This window comes from Aspergillus pseudotamarii (genome assembly GCF_009193445.1).
Source record: "Aspergillus pseudotamarii strain CBS 117625 unplaced genomic scaffold BDV38scaffold_49, whole genome shotgun sequence".
NCBI classification, from domain to species: domain Eukaryota; kingdom Fungi; phylum Ascomycota; class Eurotiomycetes; order Eurotiales; family Aspergillaceae; genus Aspergillus; species Aspergillus pseudotamarii.
Genome location: NW_022475063.1, coordinates 190,139 through 208,985, shown reverse-complemented (window position 1 = coordinate 208,985; position 18,847 = coordinate 190,139). Strand labels below are relative to the sequence as shown.

The 18,847-nt window shown below is 48.0% G+C and overlaps 6 protein-coding genes across 6 annotated transcripts; 4 read left to right on the top strand and 2 right to left on the bottom strand.

The window, feature by feature from the left end:
* The first annotated feature begins 875 nt into the window (after positions 1–875).
* On the top strand, positions 876–2,885 carry BDV38DRAFT_253972 (O-acetylhomoserine aminocarboxypropyltransferase/cysteine synthase family protein). Its single transcript, XM_032055277.1, has 6 exons — positions 876–1,121; positions 1,189–1,243; positions 1,318–1,401; positions 1,466–1,825; positions 1,880–2,448; positions 2,507–2,885. Exons 1-6 carry the CDS (start codon positions 1,072–1,074, stop codon positions 2,694–2,696), a joined length of 1,308 nt encoding a protein of 435 aa, XP_031910952.1. The 5' UTR covers positions 876–1,071; the 3' UTR covers positions 2,697–2,885.
* An 86-nt stretch (positions 2,886–2,971) lies between these two features.
* Positions 2,972–7,128, bottom strand: BDV38DRAFT_253963 (Nrd1 complex RNA-binding subunit). Its single transcript, XM_032055276.1, has 9 exons — positions 7,068–7,128; positions 6,505–7,013; positions 6,171–6,416; positions 5,820–5,922; positions 4,626–5,672; positions 4,533–4,566; positions 4,313–4,481; positions 4,060–4,264; positions 2,972–4,002 (listed from the first exon to the last, which is right to left on the bottom strand). The coding sequence occupies exons 2-9, from the start codon at positions 6,622–6,624 to the stop codon at positions 3,689–3,691; spliced, it is 2,238 nt and encodes a 745-aa protein (XP_031910951.1). The 5' UTR covers positions 6,625–7,013; positions 7,068–7,128; the 3' UTR covers positions 2,972–3,688.
* Positions 7,129–8,298: 1,170 nt separating this feature from the next.
* On the top strand, positions 8,299–10,854 carry cit1 (citrate (Si)-synthase CIT1; the record flags this gene model as incomplete). Its single annotated transcript, XM_032062622.1, has 8 exons — positions 8,299–8,418; positions 8,485–8,549; positions 8,619–8,703; positions 8,763–8,810; positions 8,866–8,926; positions 8,984–9,539; positions 9,637–9,937; positions 10,002–10,854. The coding sequence occupies 8 exons, from the start codon at positions 8,299–8,301 to the stop codon at positions 10,188–10,190; spliced, it is 1,425 nt and encodes a 474-aa protein (XP_031910950.1). The 3' UTR covers positions 10,191–10,854.
* A 521-nt stretch (positions 10,855–11,375) lies between these two features.
* BDV38DRAFT_253938 (putative mitochondrial DNA replication protein (Yhm2)) lies at positions 11,376–13,732 on the top strand. Its single transcript, XM_032055275.1, has 5 exons — positions 11,376–11,818; positions 11,895–12,066; positions 12,135–12,807; positions 12,973–13,638; positions 13,710–13,732. Exons 2-4 carry the CDS (start codon positions 11,994–11,996, stop codon positions 13,025–13,027), a joined length of 801 nt encoding a protein of 266 aa, XP_031910949.1. The 5' UTR covers positions 11,376–11,818; positions 11,895–11,993; the 3' UTR covers positions 13,028–13,638; positions 13,710–13,732.
* A 173-nt stretch (positions 13,733–13,905) lies between these two features.
* On the bottom strand, positions 13,906–16,000 carry BDV38DRAFT_148209 (ubiquinol--cytochrome-c reductase subunit 2). Its single transcript, XM_032051578.1, has 4 exons — positions 15,334–16,000; positions 15,073–15,247; positions 14,156–15,015; positions 13,906–14,086 (listed from the first exon to the last, which is right to left on the bottom strand). Exons 1-4 carry the CDS (start codon positions 15,595–15,597, stop codon positions 13,991–13,993), a joined length of 1,395 nt encoding a protein of 464 aa, XP_031910948.1. The 5' UTR covers positions 15,598–16,000; the 3' UTR covers positions 13,906–13,990.
* BDV38DRAFT_148137 (putative DNA directed RNA polymerase III subunit Rpc82) lies at positions 15,976–18,545 on the top strand. Its single transcript, XM_032051577.1, has 4 exons — positions 15,976–16,082; positions 16,137–16,193; positions 16,303–17,184; positions 17,266–18,545. The coding sequence occupies exons 1-4, from the start codon at positions 16,071–16,073 to the stop codon at positions 18,274–18,276; spliced, it is 1,962 nt and encodes a 653-aa protein (XP_031910947.1). The 5' UTR covers positions 15,976–16,070; the 3' UTR covers positions 18,277–18,545.
* The last annotated feature ends 302 nt before the right edge of the window (positions 18,546–18,847 follow it).

The window sequence follows — 18,847 nt, the reverse complement described above, 5'->3', positions numbered from 1 at the left end:
TGCCAGTCGAGCGGGCCATCTTTATTCTATACGAAGGATACTTTTAGAAACCAAGTATCTTAATAACCAAGGCTAATAGTGATCTGGATTCTAGATCTAATAATATATAAAGTAATATAAATTATATTGTATTTTTGGTAATTTATCTATAATTGTATTTAAAATGTCAGAAAATTATATTAAAAATATATTAAGATATATATTCTATTTAAAGACCCTATATTTATATCAATATTAAATATTATATTACTATTATCTCTGGTTGTTGAGATAACTAGATTATCAAAGTACCATTTCATATAGAATATAACATGGCCCGCTTGTTTACCAGTTATATTAGTTAGGATTTAGAACTAGTATTAACTAATCAAGCGCGGTCAGATAGTTAAGCGGTGAAAGAACTCGACAAGAAGAGGATAAGAAAACCTAAGAAAGATAGGAAAATGAATTAATGCGCGGTGGCCGCAATGGCTTGCCGTAGGTATGTGCCTGGTACTAAGAGTCACCCGCACAAACATGAACCCCAATCCCTTTCCCCATATGTTCTGGGGATGGAGTGTTTTGTGAGGGACTGTACTGTACGTATACATGGGTAAATGTATACAGGATCGTGCCCCTATACATGTGGAAGTGTCAAAGTTACAAATGTAGCCTTGCCTAATATCAAATCACTATGATTCTAGTAGAAACTGCTCTTCTTATTTTGCCCAGCTATATAGACGGATTTGTATGCTCCTTTCGTGCTTTTTCTGTTTTCCTTTTCCTTTTCTTTTAATTTTATCGTATTTTATTTTTAATGTTTATTATTTATTCATACTTTACTTTTCCCCCTCTTTTCGTTTTCTTATTTTCTAACCCCCTCCCTCCACCGATCACGCCATCGTAGTTGCGCATTATTGTTGCTACTTTATCCCCGCACATATAAAAGCAATGTAGTCATCCTTTCCACCTTACGGGCTCTCCTAAAAGCCGTGGGTAATAACTTCTAATGTTTTAGCCTTACACAGAACATAATTCTTGATTGACAATCCGGCTACAAAAAGACAGCAGCTGTTTCATTCAAAGGCACCAATGGCCGAGTCACGACAACCTCATTTTGAAACTCTTCAGCTTCATGCTGGGTATATATATTCATTTCCATCGTTCCCAACCAGCTCATGCGAATTCTGAGTATTAATGGACGTCAAGCCAGGAGCCTGACCCGACGACCAACGCTCGCGCTGTGCCTATATATGCGACCACGGTCAGTTTACCCGCTCCTTTCTGTACAATTTTGGTTGTATATAGTGGCCTTTTAAGTGATTCTAATATCTGTAGTCTTACACATTTAATGATTCTGCACATGGCGCCAGGCTTTTCGGCCTCAAAGAGTTTGGTAATATCTATAGCCGTATCATGAACGTAAGTGACGAAAGGTCGTTGGCCCTAGAAGGTAAAAAGAGCTAATCATACTAATTTTTTACAGCCCACAGTCGATGTCTTCGAGAAGCGTATTGCAGCTCTCGAAGGTGGTGTTGCAGCGGTAGCAGCCTCTTCTGGCCAAGCGGCTCAGTTCATGGCAATCTCAGCACTTGCGCATGCAGGTGACAATATCGTCTCGACCAGTAACTTGTACGGAGGCACATACAACCAGTTCAAAGTTTTCTTCCCCCGGCTAGGGATCACGACCAAATTTGTCCAAGGAGACAAGCCAGAGGATATCGGTGCGGCAATTGATGACCGCACTAAGGCCGTTTATGTCGAGACGATTGGAAACCCTCGATATAATGTGCCTAACTTTGAGGCTATCGCTAATGCTGCCCATGAGAAAGGTGTGCCTTTAGTCGTATGTAAAGATTAATTTTGTGATTGATTGGAGCAAGTGTTGACCATGGTCTAGGTTGACAACACTTTCGGGGCCGGTGGTTACTACTGCCGTCTTATCGAACATGGTGCCGATATTGTCGTTCACAGTGCAACTAAATGGATTGGTGGCCACGGAACCACTATCGGTGGTGTCGTGATAGATAGCGGCAAATTCGACTGGGGTAAACATGGTGCCCGATTTCCGCAGTTTGTGGAGCCATCCGAAGGTTACCACGGTCTGAAGTTCTGGGAGACCTTCGGGAATTTGGCGTTCGCAATCCGTGTCCGCGTTGAAATCCTTCGGGATCTCGGGTCAGCATTGAATCCATTTGCTGCACAACAGCTAATCCTTGGTCTGGAGACTCTTAGCTTACGTGCTGAACGGCATGCAAGTAATGCATTGGCTCTGGCACGCTGGTTACGTACAAACGACAATGTGAGCTGGGTTTCGTATCCTGGCCTAGAGGACCATCCCTGCCACGGGACCGCCAAGCGCTATCTGAAGCGCGGCTATGGCGGTGTCTTATCATTCGGTGTCAAGGGAGGCGCTGCTGCTGGAAGCCAGATCGTCGATGGGTTTAAGTTGATTAGCAATCTAGCTAAGTACGTCCCTCACTCAGTGATTATGAATCGCTACAGCCTCAGCTGATCAACCGGGTAGTGTCGGAGATTCCAAAACGCTTGCAATCCATCCTTGGTCCACGACACATGAGCAACTGACCGAGCAAGAACGGCTTGAATCTGGTGTTACTGAGGATGCCATCCGCATTTCCGTCGGTACTGAGCACATTGACGATATCATTGCCGACTTCGAACAGTCATTCGAAACTTCCAGTGCCGCACGTGCCTAATAGGGAGTTACAATAGCCTGTCTGGACCTATTATCGGAAGCTGTTGAGGTAATTTGGCGACATCAGAGCACTTTGAGAATCGAACTGGAGTATATAGGTAAAGTTCTCAAAGAATAAAAACAAGAACGAGTCAAATTATCATGGACACCACACCACGTATGGACTTGTAAAATGTAGGGTTGAGTCAATGTAAGCGATATCTTCAGCAGATACTCATGTATGTACGTATAAGTTCCGTATATACTATATTGTACATAATAATAGTCTCTGTCAGTCTCGATCTGAAAAGTCATGGCCGTAACAGTACTCTTTAAATCTGTGGGTTAGAAATAATGATAGCTTGAGTAATGCGTAAAACTGAAGTATTTCTTCAGTGTAGACCCCTTTCTCTGGTCGTAGGTTTAGTGATATTTTGAAGTACTGCTACGGCATCAAAAGCCTCCAAAATTGGAATATCTTGAGAACTATTTTCAATAAATTTATTTGGTTATATTATAACGGGAATTGAATGCGCCAACATATCGCCAGACACCGCATTGTTGGAAAGGGAGAAAGAAATGCACCGAGCAGATATGCAACTGCATTGCTGATTTTCGAATACGCGAGAAACAAAATCACACAAAGCCGCCCAAGTTCAAGGGAAGAAAAAAAAAAAAAAAAGCAAGAGAGAAAGCGGCGCATCACCATTTTCTCAAAACATTTGGGTTCAAGCCAATGGCATCGGCTGAGAAGCATCAACACACGCAAGAAGTCAAGACAGTGTCCACAATATCCGATTGCCCACTCAAACGGCGGAAGATCACTTGCACTGATGTAAATATGCCTTTCTGAAGGGTTCGAGGAAGAGATTTCCAACGCCATGTTCCGTATATGATTTACAATGAAATATAAGAAATAAAGCTCGTATCAAAACAAAGGCGGAATGAAAGAAGTGAAGATTGTGTCTCCACTGTAGCAATATTTGCCTTATCAGTTCGAATTTGATCAAGAACTTAGTTGCCCCCTTGACCAGGGGGTGGGGGCTGTGCTGACCCGCTAGATGTTCCAGCTTGTGCTCCTCCCATCATGAACCCCGGAGGGAACATGGGCATACCGGGAAAGGAAAAGCCAAAACCGGGCACAGCAGGAGGAACGCCGACATTGTTTGCATTGGAAATATCTCGATCGGGTTGGCCACCATGGCCCCCTGGGCCCATTCTAGCTGAAGGCCCGTCCCGGTCTGGCCGGGGGAAACGGTCCTGCTGAGTGCGGGATGAGATAGGACCCCGTTTGCCCCCGGTATCAGTTGCAATCCGTCTGCTAATAGCTATAAGAACAAGTCAATTTGGAGTATTTCTTAAGTTTGAATATAAGATAAACAAACCTTTAGATGAAACCCCAGCACCGATCTCGATATCTGGCTCTTCAACAACCATGCCGCTCTCGATGGGTCTGCCTCCAGTCCCGCCATATTCAGCAGTGAGCATCCATTTTCGATCTGCCTCCGTGAGTCGTTCGACCGGAATTATACTAATTCCTGTCTGGTAGTCGCTACAGTCACGCGGTCCGAATCCTACACCCCAGCGAGTCTAGAGACTGATTAGACATTATCACGAGGTACGAAAAGGCGTACTTACTCTAAGTTGCATGTCCCCAGACTTATAAGATTCCATGCCTTCACGAGCATGCACAGCATCCTGGCGGCTGATCATCTTGATGAATGCATGCCGTTTATCTATGTTGACAATGCAGGTCTGGACAATGCCAAACTTGCCGAATAGAGAGCGTAAGTGCGCCTCGGATGACCTATGAAGTTGTTAGAATCCGAGATGTGGAAAATCACTGACATTGACTCACGTGACACCACCGACGAAAAGGGTTCGACTCAAAACTGCATAAGAAATTAGTTGAGATGGCGAAAACAGTGTTTGCGATCGAACCGGTACGAACCTTTGATATTGCCTTGCCCAATGGAGTAATCCCACTCGATAAATTTGGGGCCGGGAGGCGGTAGAGTAGGGTCCTTACGAGGAGGAGACGGAGTACGACGTCTACGCCCAGGAGGGCTGCGCTGACGATAATCATTCCCACGCCGACCGCGGGGATCGCCACCCCTGCGACCGGGCGAGTCACCATGGTACTCACCGTAAACGGGACTATCACGGCGACGAGGAGGGGACACATCACGACGTCTATCCCAGCCTGGGGACCGGGAACGGCGACGATACTGGCCTGGAGGTGAGCGCATATAGTCACGGTCCCGTTCACGGTCCCGGTCGAACTCACGTGACTGGGAATCAGGACGGCCCCAGGCATTAACATTTTGACCTGGTAAACTAAAGCCAGCAGCCGGGGCAGGATTCATGTTGCCCATGTTAGCGGCATTAGACAGACTAAGGATCTGCAGAGCGGTGGCCCACTGGTCTTGTGGAATTCCCTGCGCGGCTAGGAGCTGTAAGAGCTGGAGTTGCTGTTGCAGCGCGTCGGTCGCAACAGCGGGAGTGGGCTGAGCTGGGCCTGTAGTCGCCTGTGGCAGTAGCGCAGCCAGTGGATTCTGTGCCGCAGTCAATGGGTTCGGAGTCTGATTCTGGCTTTGCGGTTGTACCAATGCCGTGTTTTGAGCGACATTACTCAAGGCCGCGAAAGGTGTCGCCATAGCCCCAGCAGTAAATGGGTTTACACTAGCCTGCCCATTTTGAGATTGGGATGCCTGGTCTACGGATGACGACACGGGCTGCGGAGCTGCACTCTGCTGGGTTAAAGTACCAAGAAGATTAGACTGCGGTGCTACTGCCGGCGCTGCTGATGCTGGTGGAGCAGCTGTATTTTGTTTGGCCATATCAGCCAAGGCTTTCAATATACTAGAGGTATCCGGCGCCGATTGAGGAGTTGTCGAGGTTGCGCCATTGGATGGAAGCGGTAGCTGCAACTGCTGAAGACCCCCCAGGGGGGTATAATTTGGGGCTGGGGAACCCTCAGGTGTGGTGGACTCAACATCTATAGAAGCAATATCAGAATTCCGTTTGCACTTATCTTGGCGTTTAGAAGAGCCGCCGATGGCTCCTTAGATTATACAGCCAAATCGGGGTACGGCGCAACGGCGTCCATATCATATAAAATGGAAAGGAAGGGAAACAAGCTTACTGTGTGCTGCGGGTGCGTTTAGTTTTTCTTTGAATGAGGCAAGCATGGGGGCGGGGAAAGTATATCCACGCTCCCAAATATCAACCAGCTTCCTGATTTTTTCCTATATGCAGAGACCATGGGATACGTAAGTTGAACTATTCGCCCCAAATTGACAGAATAAACACCTAGAAAAGAAACGGCGGACTCTATGCAGAAAGGGAGGGATATATAGCGGGAGATACGTAGATCAAGTCTTATACAGGCCACAGCGGGATTTGAACACAAATCTCCGCTTTTATTCGGCCGTACGCATGCCCGCAGGTTGTGTGGTAGTTTGATGGCTGTATGCACCTTGCATCTAGAGCGTACCTTTTGATCCTCAGGAGCGTTGTTTATGATATCAGTCATCAAGACAGGTAGTAATTCGGTCACTCTGTTAACACCAGCGGCGAAGGTTCCATCGGAAGCGGCACTACCAGATGGTTGACCTGCCTTGCGCGCTGCTTCTACCCACTGTCGAGTTACAGAGTCTACGACATAGAGTACGCCCAACTTGTGTGTTCCCGGAGCCTTCTTGAAGTGTGTATAGATCTTCTGGATAAGAACGGATTCATTCTGCAAAAAAATAAAAAAGAATTTCTGTTAGCTTGCCATTCACTCCTATGATAGCCCTTGTCAATCGAAGCTAGAAGGGATAGAATACCTGAACATTCGCGGTGCAGAGCGACGTGATACTGTTGATTTTAGATCCTGAGACGCCAGGAGGCTTAAGGGCGAGCATAGACTGGAGATAATTGTCCAGTTCTGCTACAGCAGACGACATTGTTGATAGTATGTATTAGAGGGGTCGGGTCCCAGTACGGAGATATGGTTGGTAGATAATCCCAGAAAGTTCTTTGACAAAACCTATCGCTTCAAATAATATTGTATAGGCGACTGGGTGTATCAAGGGGCCAACGAGTCGTTTCTACTGGGAGATCCAGTGCGGTCAAGAAGATATTGTGATGCTTAGTGATAGCAGATCTGCTGTCTTTGGATCTCAAAACTTTGACGAAAAGTTCCTAAGCGGACTTCTGGTCGTATCACTACAGAATTCCACGAGTGGACTTCTGGCGACCAGGGGGGGGGCTTCCGCCTACAGCTGGAACACAGCCAAGCGATGGTGTCCAGGAATTTTGCGACTCGCGAGCGAGTATGTGTACAAGGTACGTCCTAAGGTGAAAATTGTCAGGTAAGTCAAAAAGAGAGACAGATGTGATAGATTACAGTGTAGAACGAGAAATGTAATAAAGAAGTAGATAAAGGCTGACGTGAAGGTGATGCTGTGAAAGAAATAGTAAGGAAGGAGTGATTTTCAGTACAGGCAGTCAGTCAGGTGAGGAGAAAAATCATAAGTTACGCTAACCCTGAATTGGTAAGCCCACAATTTCACCTGGCACGGCACCTTTTGCACTTTCAGTTGGGGAGGCCTAAAACTTGAAGCGTATGTCACGTGACAATATAGCTACTTAGTAAGCCTCAATGATGACCTTGGGCCAGAGAGTCGAAGGTGGTACTTTGTACGTAGTAAAATACTGTTAATTGAGTTAAGGCGTTGTCCTTCCGGGTGCAGGTCCACAGAGCCGAAGAATCTGCCGTAGTAAAGTACAGAACTACTATCGCGGTATGATACTACAGAGCATGGAGTTCTTTCGATAGCTAAACAGGACCTGCCGCATACTTTGTATCTCTAGCAACGTGATTCAATATGATTAATCGACAACTTGGTTCATAACCTGGCTGTGCTCAATTGATTATCTGATTCTCGGAAAGGAGTACTACAGCTACCTTGGTGATGGGTCCGACCCAGACTCGGGTCGCGGCCGACGTCACTAGCCATAGGAACTTTGAATCAAAGTGGAATACTCCGTTTACGGATGGAATGCGTGCCGAGATCGTCAGTTTTGCTGGCGAGCGACCACGCAGCCTGTAAGATAAAAGACCAAACCAATCTATGTGGTTATAAGCACATGCTGCAGACCTCGGGGGCAAAGGAAGACAAGGATGTCCATGTCGGAGAATTATATTACAGCGAAGAGTTTGATAATAGCAATAATGGAAGGAATTTAGGGGAAATAAACAAGAGAGCAAGCTGTTCTGCCTAGGTAAATATTTACTCCGGTCCTCCGTCCCGCGTAACGGAATCTGGCGGGCAAGGGATCACAGACACCTTACGTCGCCGATGGAAGGGATTCGGGAGACCGGGCTACCTTCCTGGGCATAGCATTACGGTATAGTACGGAATCCCGCCATTGCCTTGCCTTGTTGCCGACCTTTACTGTACCGCCCATGTACCGGCTGTACCGTTACGGTCAGATGGGAAAGAAAAAAAAAAGAGCTTCTCCCGAAACCTCAGCATCTTTTCTTCTTCTTTCTCTCTGTCACTATCTTGATATACCCAGATCCTCTCCATTCTTCAGTTATACTCAACCGCTCAACAAAGGTTGTTTGATTCGACATGGCTTCTTCCTTGAGAATCGGAACTTCTGTTCTTCGCTCCACCTCTCTCGCCGGTAAGCCGGTCGTGCAGTCCGTTGCCTTCAATGGTTTGCGCTGCTACTCTACCGGCAAGACCAAGGTTCGTCATATTGTCCTTGCAACCGATTCTTGACTTGTCTAACTGCCATGATTTCGAACAATGTAGTCCCTGAAAGAGACATTCGCCGACAAGCTCCCCGGCGAAATTGAGAAGGTCAAGAAGCTCAGGAAGTATGCACGACACGAGAGTAATACCTTGACCATCAGTACATTTGCTAACCACGCCATCAACGCTTGTAGGGACTATGGCAACAAAGTCGTCGGTGAGGTCACTCTCGACCAGGCCTACGGCGGTGCTCGTGGTGTGAAGTGCCTTGTGTGGGAAGTAGGTCATGACGCAATGAAGCCGACAGCTGCCGATGAGGATTGCTAATTCTAGTTCAGGGTTCTGTTTTGGATTCTGAAGAAGGTATCCGTTTCCGTGGATACACCGTATGTATCATCCCGCTGTTCTTGCCGGGACCATCGTATACTCATGGTCACATAGATCCCCGAATGCCAGAAGCTGTTACCCAAGGCTCCCGGTGGCGAGGAGCCTCTTCCTGAAGGTACATTAATCCCCTAGAAGGTGATAATTATCGGTGCCTCCTGCTAATATACTATAGGTCTCTTCTGGCTACTGTTGACCGGCGAAATTCCCTCGGAGCAGCAGGTTCGCGATCTGTCTGCCGAGTGGGCTGCTCGCTCTGACCTCCCCAAATTCGTCGAGGAGCTCATTGACCGCTGCCCCAGCACTCTTCACCCCATGGCTCAGTTCTCTCTGGCTGTCACCGCCCTTGAGCACGAGTCCGCTTTCGCCAAGGCCTACGCTAAGGGTATCAACAAGAAGGACTACTGGAACTATACTTTCGAGGATTCCATGGACCTCATCGCCAAGCTTCCTACTATCGCCGCGAAGATCTACCGCAACGTCTTCAAGGACGGCAAGGTTGCTCCTATCCAGAAGGATAAGGATTACTCCTACAACTTGGCCAACCAGCTCGGCTATGGTAACAACAATGACTTCGTTGAGCTCATGCGTTTGTACCTGACCATCCACTCCGACCATGAGGGTGGAAACGTCAGCGCTCATACCACCCACCTTGTTGGTAGTGCTCTGAGCTCCCCTATGCTTTCTTTGTCTGCCGGTCTGAATGGATTGGCTGGTCCCCTTCACGGATTGTATGTTTATCCCTCATTAAAAGCAACACGAACTAGAAATAAATGGGAAGACGAAAGGATGGAAGAGTCAATCTAGCTAACCTACATACTTCAACAGGGCAAACCAGGAAGTGCTTAACTGGCTCACAAAGATGAAGGCTGCCATTGGCAATGACCTCAGTGACCAGGCCATCAAGGACTACTTGTGGTCCACTCTCAACGCTGGTCAGGTTGTTCCCGGATACGGTCACGCTGTCCTGCGTAAGACAGATCCTCGTTACGTTTCTCAGCGCGAGTTTGCCCTTCGCAAGCTCCCTGATGACCAAATGTTCAAGCTCGTCAGCCAGGTTTACAAGATTGCTCCTGGCGTGCTGACTGAGCACGGCAAGACCAAGAACCCCTTCCCCAATGTCGATGCTGTAAGTCTATTGCACATTCTTAGATCCTCCGATTACAAGCCGAAGAATGCTGATCTATCTTTAGCACTCTGGTGTCCTTCTTCAGTACTATGGCCTGACTGAGGCCAACTATTACACCGTCCTGTTCGGTGTCTCTCGTGCTCTTGGTGTCCTGCCTCAGCTGATCATTGACCGTGCCCTTGGTGCCCCCATTGAGCGCCCCAAGTCCTTTAGCACTGAGGCTTTCGCCAAACTTGTCGGTGCCAAGCTGTAAATTCATTGAATGATGCGAGAATCGGAGGAGGGTTTTATGATTAAGCACACCATTTTGTATTTTTCCCTTACTATTTTATTAGACTAGGATGCGACGAGTGCTGTGGTTAGTTTGATTAATGTATGATAGGACCTGGTCCGGGCGGGCCTTGTAACAGCGCACCAATATCGTGTCGATCTTTTGACTAGATGGCTTCTTTATCCCATCTCTTGCTTGAAAATAATTACCACTATAAATTAGAAACACACCACTCTGGTGTCAAATCCCATTCCATCTCGAGAGGGGAAGGCAATGCCAGGGATCAGGAAGGAAGACTAATGTTAAGTAACTATGGTAACAATGGTAAAGCAGCCGCCAATACGCAGGTACAGTACTAATTACAGTGGGCATGTCTGTGCATAAGTGCGGTTCCTTTCGAACCACCTTGTGATTTCCGAGGTTTATCTGGACTCTTGCTGTGTAATGATCTCACGACTGATGTCTTATCACATGAATAAGTGTTCAGGTATATATAATACTGTAGGTATGTAAGCCGGTACTCATACTAGTAGTATCTCAGACACATATTGAACAAAGCTTTCCCTAAAATAGAAAGAAAAATACATACAAGGTAAAGAGAATACAAATTTACTAATCAGTGCTAAGAACATGGTATCTTCCAACCAGCCTGGGAAGAAGAACAAATAATATACAGAGGAAGTCCCACAGAGTACATACATTTAGGTAAGGCTCAACATAGTGATACTTCGTTTTCTAAAGCCGATACACATACAATTGGTATGACCCGTAGTAAAAGTGGGTAGTGAGTTGGCTGTGAGAGTTTGTTTACATCTTGAGAAATATCTGGGGCATGAGCCAGGGAGGTTGAGTGGAATTCGAGACTAGGATCAGGACAGCTCAACCATTTCTGTAAATTGCGGCGTCTCAGGACAGCGAATACAAGAATAGGTAATGTTGGGGGGCACCCGATTTGCTCCGTTGGCTCAACTGAAGCCAATTACACCGCCGGACCACACTGGGCCTAGTGCCAGGACTCAGCCTAGAAATGCTCCAATTAGGTTTAGTGTCTCCCCAATGTCCCCGACGTCGGTTTTGTTTTTGCAGTTGAGGGGGAACGGCAACTGGCCTTAGGCCGTCGAGAGCCTAGTCGGGCCTAGCACCTAGTTAACTTGGAGTACGTACGCCGGGTAATCCATCCTCCTAGACTTTATATTTCCAATCTTTCCTGTTCTGTTTGGCCATCATTGCTTCTCCTTCTATCTCTACTTTATCGGCTATCTAAATTGGCCCGCCATTCATAAACGTACACCTTTCCAAGGACTAATACCAGCTCTTGAAGTTCGATTGAAAGCAATCGTCCCCCTGAATTTCCTATTGCAAACAACAATCGACTTTTCCTGATCCCTTAGGCGACGAAGCCCCCAACATCCCTTGGTCAGGGCCCCTTTCAGCGCTCCCCAAGGTTAGAAATGTCTACAGCTACAGCTGAGATGGCCCCTTCCGGCCACAAGCTCGAGAAGAAGCCCGTCAAGTTCAGCAATCTATTGCGTAGGTGTCGCCCAACATTATAGAGAACGGCATGGTTCTAATAGTCTTTGTGCAGTCGGTGCAGGATTGAATATGTTCGAGTAAGTAATGCGGTCTACACTCTATGTCCACCATGCGAGTGAAAAGGGGGAGTTTCAGTACTGACATAATTATTAGGGTCACCACTTTGGGACAGGTGCCCTTTTCCTAGTATACCCAACAGAATCTGGTGGTTGCTAATGTATAGTTCAGCCGCTGGAAGTGATCAAGACGACCATGGCCGCCAATCGAGGCGACAGTTTCGCCAGCGCTATGGGTCGGATATGGGGTCGTGGCGGGATCCTCGGTTGTAAGTAGCCTTCTGTTCCTTTGGCCGACTAGTGTGACGGCCGTCTCTGACATGGGATGTCTGTGCAGATTATCAAGGTCTCATTCCGTGGGCCTGGATTGAGGCCTCCACCAAAGGCGCCGTCCTCCTTTTCGTCGCGTCCGAGGCGGAATTCCGTGCCAAGGTGCTCGGTGCGCCAGACTTCCTCGCTGGTATCTCAGGAGGTATGGCGGGTGGTGTTGCCCAGGCATATGCCACTATGGGCTTCTGCACCTGTATGAAGACGGTCGAGATCACCAAGCACAAGATGGCTGCTCAGGGTGTAAAGCCTGCAAGCACCTTCGCGACATTCATGGATATCTACCGCAAGGAGGGCATCCGTGGTATCAACCGTGGTGTGAATGCAGTTGCTATCCGTCAAACTACGAACTGGGGCTCCCGTTTCGGTCTTTCTCGTCTCGCAGAATCAGCAATTCGCAAGGTGACCAACAAGGAAGAAGGACAAAAACTGGGTGCCATGGAGAAGGTCTTAGCCTCCGGCCTCGGTGGTGGCCTCTCTGCTTGGAACCAGCCTATTGAAGTCATTCGTGTGGAGATGCAGAGTAAGAAGGACGACCCCAACCGGCCTAAGAACCTAACTGTTGGCAAAACCTTCAAGTACATCTACGAGACCAACGGTCTTAAGGGTCTTTACCGTGGAGTTACTCCCCGTATAGGACTAGGAATCTGGCAAACAGTCTGCATGGTGGCTCTCGGTGACATGTGAGTTGACCTTTCCCCTAGGTGTTTAGGACTAGATGTACTTTTCGGGCCAAGGCTATCATGCCCCGAAAGCACTAGTTGTCTGATTACCTCCATATCCCCGATCTTCATGTGATAGCCGAGGGGCGGTGTTTGGCTAACGTGTGGGTCTGTCGTACCGAATAGGGCCAAGGAGGCAGTCGAAAAACTGACGGGCGATCAAGTCACCGCTAAGCACTAGAGAAGGTTTGAGATACCCTTCTACTATGCACGGCCCGCGGATGACTGGGCAGTTGAGTCTCGTATTTAAATACGGATGGGCTGGAGTTACCGTCAATCACGTGCGTTGGGGGGAGTCATATTTCCCGCCTATAATAGTACCTATGGATAGTAATCGGTACTGATAGTGGGAGTCTTGCCTTCCAATGATTATTAATATATATTTTCACTTTTGCAACCACCATATATATATCTCTATACTCCGTATATATTCTGTGTTTATGATGTTCTCCAGTTGAAGCCGAGGATTACCAGTCATGCAGTACTCACTTCGCCTATCTAGGGAAATCCCGAAGTTTCGCGTAATAAATACTCGGTGATGATAATGTAAAGGGTGTTATGAGCGCCTAAATACAAGGTAACATCAGCGACCATGATGGTGTGATCCCTTTTTGTAAGCGAATGTATCCCATTCGATCTTTAAGCTAGTTAACTGGTCGCTCGCAGAAGAGTAGGGAACAAGCACCACTCGATGTATGAAAGTACTACCACTATCTGATGGGGATGGATATCTCCAATGGTTAGATCGTGATATATAGTACTGTTAGTATTGCCTATGATGTCCGTCTTTATGTATGTGCTCCCTAGCTATTGGCACGATAGATAATCGACTGTATGTTTTAGCTTTATACTGATTTCTGTAGCCTTCCATATCGTTACAATAACGTCAACACCGCAACGGCAGCCGAGGGACCTAAAATTTGCCCGATTAAACTCTCCTGGGGGGAAAACTTTAGAAGCCGGAATAGAGCACATGAACCCATACTACACTGCAATGTGAAGAGTATTGGATAAGGTACAATTGTATTACAGTCACACAACCACAATCACGACACAAAGGAAATATCTGCGAAGACTGATCTAGACACATGAGAAGGGGGTGATGCTTTTTTGCAAAGACAGTCTAATATGTATTGTATACATTTTAAACGGTCAGACCAAGGTCCTCGCCGTAAGGGAGCTGGAAGAGATCTCCGACGGAGGCGACGGAGGCCTTGCCAGAGAGGAAGTTCTTTGCGGCCTGTGAAAGAAAATTAGCTATCCTCCTGTTTTCGAAGATACCAACGCAAAATAAATATGATATACTTACATCCGTAACCTGGGCCTCCGTAACGGCGTCAATGCTTTGGGCGATTTCGCCGATCTGGTAAGGCTTGCCGCCGTTGAGAAGGGCAGAGCCAGTGGCCTCAAGACCAGTCTCGAGGTTCTGAGCCGACTCAAGAGCACGGAACTTCGCCAGCGCGACTGCCTTCTTGATGTCTTCGCTAGCAACTTCGCCGGCGGCAACCTTTTTGAGGGCATCCACAGCATTCTTGCTGGCTGAAGCAACATGATCGGCCTTACCAGAAAGCGAAATAGTGAAGAGGCCAGCATCGGAGTAGGTGTGGCTCTTGGTAGAGGCACGGACCTGGGAGAAGCCCTGAGTAGCCTGAGCCAGGAGGGAGAAGCCAGGAGTCCACTTAATAGTGGTCTCACCACCGAGGAGGGCAGCAAGAACAGAAGCCTCAGGCTTGTAGCCAGACGTGCCGAAAGCCGCGGATCCAGGGAATGCAATGACAACAGCGTTACCGGCTTTGGAAGAGATACGCTGCTCACCACCATGGTACTTGGAAGTTGTACCGGGATGGAGCTGATACTGACCAGAGCTGCCAGAGCTGGGGAGTTCCTTGAAGAACTGGCCAACCCACTTGGACAGGTCAGCAGAGTTCGAGCCACTACCAACAAGGGCAATGTTGGACTTGGCATAAGCCTGCTGGGCGAACTCGGCGAGAGCTTCAGCCGAAAGGTATTTCTCGAAAGGAGTAGTGGTAGAAGGGGTAATGCTCTCACCCAGGCCACGGTGGAAGGCCAGAGCATGGACAGCATCGACAGCCTGCTGCTCAGGGTTGGCGGCAAGGGCTTGCTGTCTGAGTTTGAGGTGCTTGATGACGACCTCATTCAATTCGTGGGCTGATGAGCCTGATTAGCCCATATACCGGAGCCGATATGACCACTCTGTCGACATACCTGCAAACTTTGACTGAGAAGCAACCTCTGCCAGCAATTCGGCAAAGTAAGGAAGATCGTTCGAGAGGAATTTGGCCTTGAGGACAACATTTTCACGCGAGTGTGTCGAAGAAACTTCACCGCCGAGCAGTTCAACCTCCCGGTTGATCCGCAACGCCGACCGTTTGAGTGTGGACTATCAATTGATCAAAACCTCGTCAAATCCCATCTCACATAGTAATGCGGAGCCAGTAAGAGTGGGCATTGTGTGCCGGAACTAACCTTGAAGGCGAATTGTTCGAGAGCATCGGAGAACCCAGGGAAAGGCTGGTAACGGGGCCCGGCCTTTGCAACCAACGCCAGGGTTGCTGTAGGGCCTGTTACTTCTCTATTGGCGAGCTTCACGCCAGAAGCCTCAGTGACATCGTACTGAAGGCCTGGGGTCGCAGCAGAGGCCATGTTTCGACGGCTGTTGATGCCGGCAGCAGAGCACTGCTTCTGGAGCGCACGGGGCGCATTTCGGCTGAGAGAGGACCGCGACAGCATTATCGCATGTGCGGAATATAAAAGATGTGAGGAGAAATATAGAAAGCCGAGGAGCTCGACAGCAATTGGGGAGGGTGGAGTGAGAGGGAGAGCAGAAGAGTGCTTCTGACTGTCGTTGGGCGGGTTGGAAACGATGTCTGAAAAGCTTCAAGATGCCGGAGCCTTGATTACTTCCTCTCTGATTGGCTAGAATGGCGAGTGCGGGCGGAACCGGCTTTTCCTTCTCCTCCGTGTCAGCTGATATCACATGATATTTTGCTGCACGTGAGCCCCAGCGAAGCATTGCGATAAGAGAAAAAAAAAAGTAGGACAGAGAGGGGAAAGGGTAGCTTGCGTCGTTTGCTCTGCAACCAGTTTGCGCTTCCCTTATCCATTAGCTGGTCGATACCATTCCCCTATGAATATCTGGCGGTGACCGCTGTTTCCTTCTAGAGAATTGAAGCTGCTAAATTCTCTAGAAGTCTTGAGCTAATATGACTTCCCAAGTATGCGATTGCTCCATCTACATAAGTCTCACCCATTAACTTGATCAATGGTAGTATGTTAGCGAGCTCTGTGCGCTCCTTGTCGAAGATAACTTTGGGGAACTATTTGCGGTAGGTTTGCACTTAGACACCCGTCGACTACTTTTCCACCCATGCCCGGGACCTTAACGCGGAACGAAATGCATGATGTGGCTGACTCTGATCTACCTCGCGGACATAGCGCATTTTCTCAACACTAAGTCGCTATGATCGTCTCTCCTTTTCTCGGCTGAGATTCTACTCCCGCCTCTCCATCTCCCAGCTTCGCCATGGCCTCGCAGCTATGATTCAGCAACACCTTGTCTACCACTACACGTCCTACGATGACGGCATTACGTACTACGAACCCAACATGCAATCCGCATACTATCTCGTTCGATCCGGGAAGATCTTGGAGTTTATAGAACATCGGTTGGGAAAATATGCAGCCGCTGTTATGTCGACCATCATGTTTCTTGGCCATGCGCAAGTCGGCTATCTCGAAACCCTTCCGGCTTTGAGACCTTCGAATTCCGACGTAAATAAAGCTAGTGGGGAGCTTGAAGGAATTCATGAAACCGAAGAGTATCAAGAAGAGGAGACACACCAGGAAGCTGAGGAACATGAGAAAACTCAAGACCGACCGAATGGGCTCAATAGTGATTATATTTCTACTGAACACCCAGCTCTTCTTCACCCGACTTTGAAAGCTTTGGCAGGACATGGCTACATATTACGTGTCAGGGATGCTCAATTCCAAAGCTATGCTGACAACGCTTTGGATGCCGAGCGCACAATTAAGTCAAGACCAGACATTAAAGCCCTTAAGGGAAAGAAACTAGAGGAGGCGGTTACCGAGGGGACGCTCGAATTGCTCAAAGAACGGTTGGACGGAGACCTCACTCGCGGGTTGATGTTTAATGGAGTACCCCGAGGAGCTAAACGGAGACATATTACTGGAGCTACCGGGGCACCTAATAAAAAGGCGCGAGTTGACTATGCTGCTGTCGATGAGGATGAGGACGGTGAAGAAGAAAACGAGTGGTCAGACGATGAGTTTGGTGAAGACACAATACCCATGGAAGTAGGTCTTCCCTTTCCCTAAGCTTTCAGAGCCCCGTTTCGGCGGTTAATTCAAAGGAGAAACTGATGGAACGGTGCTTAGTCTGGTATCACTGTACGCATAAACTATGAAAAATTGGATGTCGCTCTCCGAAACCGCCGTTTCTTGGAACTTGCAGAGCGGGACTCATCTCCCGTAACAGCCGAAGTTTACGAAAGTCTTCTACGACGTATCGAGTACCAGACAGCGAAATGCCGAGATACTAGTGAAATCCCGCGTGAGGGCGAGGAGGGCGAACACTATTCTGTGCCAGTTCCTCTAAGAGCGGTGGTAGAGGATGTTGACCTATTGCTGGACCTGGCAGGGTCAGTTGGTCCCATGGAGGTCTCCCAGCCTATAAACAGCCGCGGCAAGCGACAGTTGGGAGAACACACGAACGGTGCATCCCATGATGGGACCAACGGGGCGCAATCAGATGGAAATCGTACTTACGAAGTCGACCAGCATCTCTGCCTTCTAGCTCAGCCACCTTATAGCCTCACCTCCAAACGTATGGTTTCAGGCCTAATCACCTGGACTGTCGAGTTCCGTCACTTGGCACGCAAGCTTCGTCATCTCGAACTGGAACGTATTATCGAAGCGAGATATGGGGATGTTGCATTACGGGTTGTCCGTGTACTCCATGACAAGGGCAAGCTAGATGAGAAACGTCTACAGGAAATCAGCCTTCTTCCATTCAAAGACCTACGCCAGGTTCTCGCCAGCATGCAGACGGGCGGTTTTGTCGACTTACAGGAAGTGCCGCGAGACGCACTACGACAGCCTTCAAAAACCATTTTTCTCTGGTTCTATGACCCTGACCGCGTCAGTAATAGTGTCCTGGAGGATACGTATAAGGCAATGTCTCGATGTTTGCAGCGCCTGCGGTTCGAGCGGAATCGGTTGAAAGAATTTCTTGAGAAGACAGAGCGAAGCGATGTCAAGGGCAACGAGGAACGATACTTGTCTGAAGCAGAACTAACCCTACTCGAACAATGGAGGGCGAAAGAGGCACTCTTGCTGGGAGAAGTAGCCCGGTTAGACGACATGGTGGCTGTAATGAGGGACTACTGAGGCACTAAAAACCGTAATGAGCAATGAAATATGGAATTTCACATTTGCATGTCCATTGATATGGCTGAACGGTTATTGCTGTGCAGGTCAGCTCCACAAGGGCCAGCCTCTCGCGGTTGATGTTCACATATTATATGATCTATTGTAGGACAAAGCTGCTTCATTTTCAACCACCAGAGCCCGATCACTTTATACTTAAGAGACGTAGGATACCTGGTACTACAAATCGTAAAATAGAGAATGCCAGAGAAATAGTCTACCAGTCCTAATAGCAAAGCTCTCATCCAAATAAAATAGGAGCAGGCAACAATATAGAGCTGATTTCAAGTCAAGAAATGACTTGCTGAAGCGGTGTTGATATTAACATAGTAAGACAAGAGCATAGGGCGCGAAGGCTTGAAGCTAGCAAAAAGAACGAGGAATGGAAAAACCACGGCCACACCAGATCACCATTGAAGAAACAAACCAAAAGCGCAAAGAGAAGGCCTCCCAGATATCATGTCTAGATCAAAATCCCATACCGTTTTATACACTGAAAATCCAATCCAACTCTTTCCGGTCACCATCTAAC

Bases quoted from the DNA above. Each gene is read 5' to 3' on its own strand.
- BDV38DRAFT_253972 (XM_032055277.1), top strand. From the start codon at position 1,072: ATGGCCGAGTCACGACAACCTCATTTTGAAACTCTTCAGCTTCATGCT. The intron at 1,826-1,879 runs GTATGTAAAGAT...ACCATGGTCTAG, and splicing joins AGAAAGGTGTGCCTTTAGTC to GTTGACAACACTTTCGGGGC. The intron at 2,449-2,506 runs GTACGTCCCTCA...TCAACCGGGTAG, and splicing joins TTGATTAGCAATCTAGCTAA to TGTCGGAGATTCCAAAACGC.
- BDV38DRAFT_253963 (XM_032055276.1), bottom strand. From the start codon at position 6,624: ATGTCGTCTGCTGTAGCAGAACTGGACAATTATCTCCAGTCTATGCTC. The intron at 4,482-4,532 runs GTGAGTCAATGT...ACAACTTCATAG, and splicing joins CTTTTCGTCGGTGGTGTCAC to GTCATCCGAGGCGCACTTAC. The intron at 4,003-4,059 runs GTTTGTTTATCT...TTGTTCTTATAG, and splicing joins TGCTGGGGTTTCATCTAAAG to CTATTAGCAGACGGATTGCA.
- BDV38DRAFT_253938 (XM_032055275.1), top strand. From the start codon at position 11,994: ATGGCCGCCAATCGAGGCGACAGTTTCGCCAGCGCTATGGGTCGGATA. The intron at 12,067-12,134 runs GTAAGTAGCCTT...ATGTCTGTGCAG, and splicing joins TCGTGGCGGGATCCTCGGTT to ATTATCAAGGTCTCATTCCG. The intron at 12,808-12,972 runs GTGAGTTGACCT...CGTACCGAATAG, and splicing joins ATGGTGGCTCTCGGTGACAT to GGCCAAGGAGGCAGTCGAAA.
- BDV38DRAFT_148209 (XM_032051578.1), bottom strand. From the start codon at position 15,597: ATGCTGTCGCGGTCCTCTCTCAGCCGAAATGCGCCCCGTGCGCTCCAG. The intron at 15,248-15,333 runs GTTAGTTCCGGC...ATCAATTGATAG, and splicing joins TCGAACAATTCGCCTTCAAG to TCCACACTCAAACGGTCGGC. The intron at 14,087-14,155 runs GTAAGTATATCA...TTTCTTTCACAG, and splicing joins CGGAGGCCCAGGTTACGGAT to GCCGCAAAGAACTTCCTCTC.
- BDV38DRAFT_148137 (XM_032051577.1), top strand. The intron at 16,194-16,302 runs GTAGGTTTGCAC...TCGCGGACATAG, and splicing joins ACTTTGGGGAACTATTTGCG to CGCATTTTCTCAACACTAAG. The intron at 17,185-17,265 runs GTAGGTCTTCCC...AACGGTGCTTAG, and splicing joins AAGACACAATACCCATGGAA to TCTGGTATCACTGTACGCAT.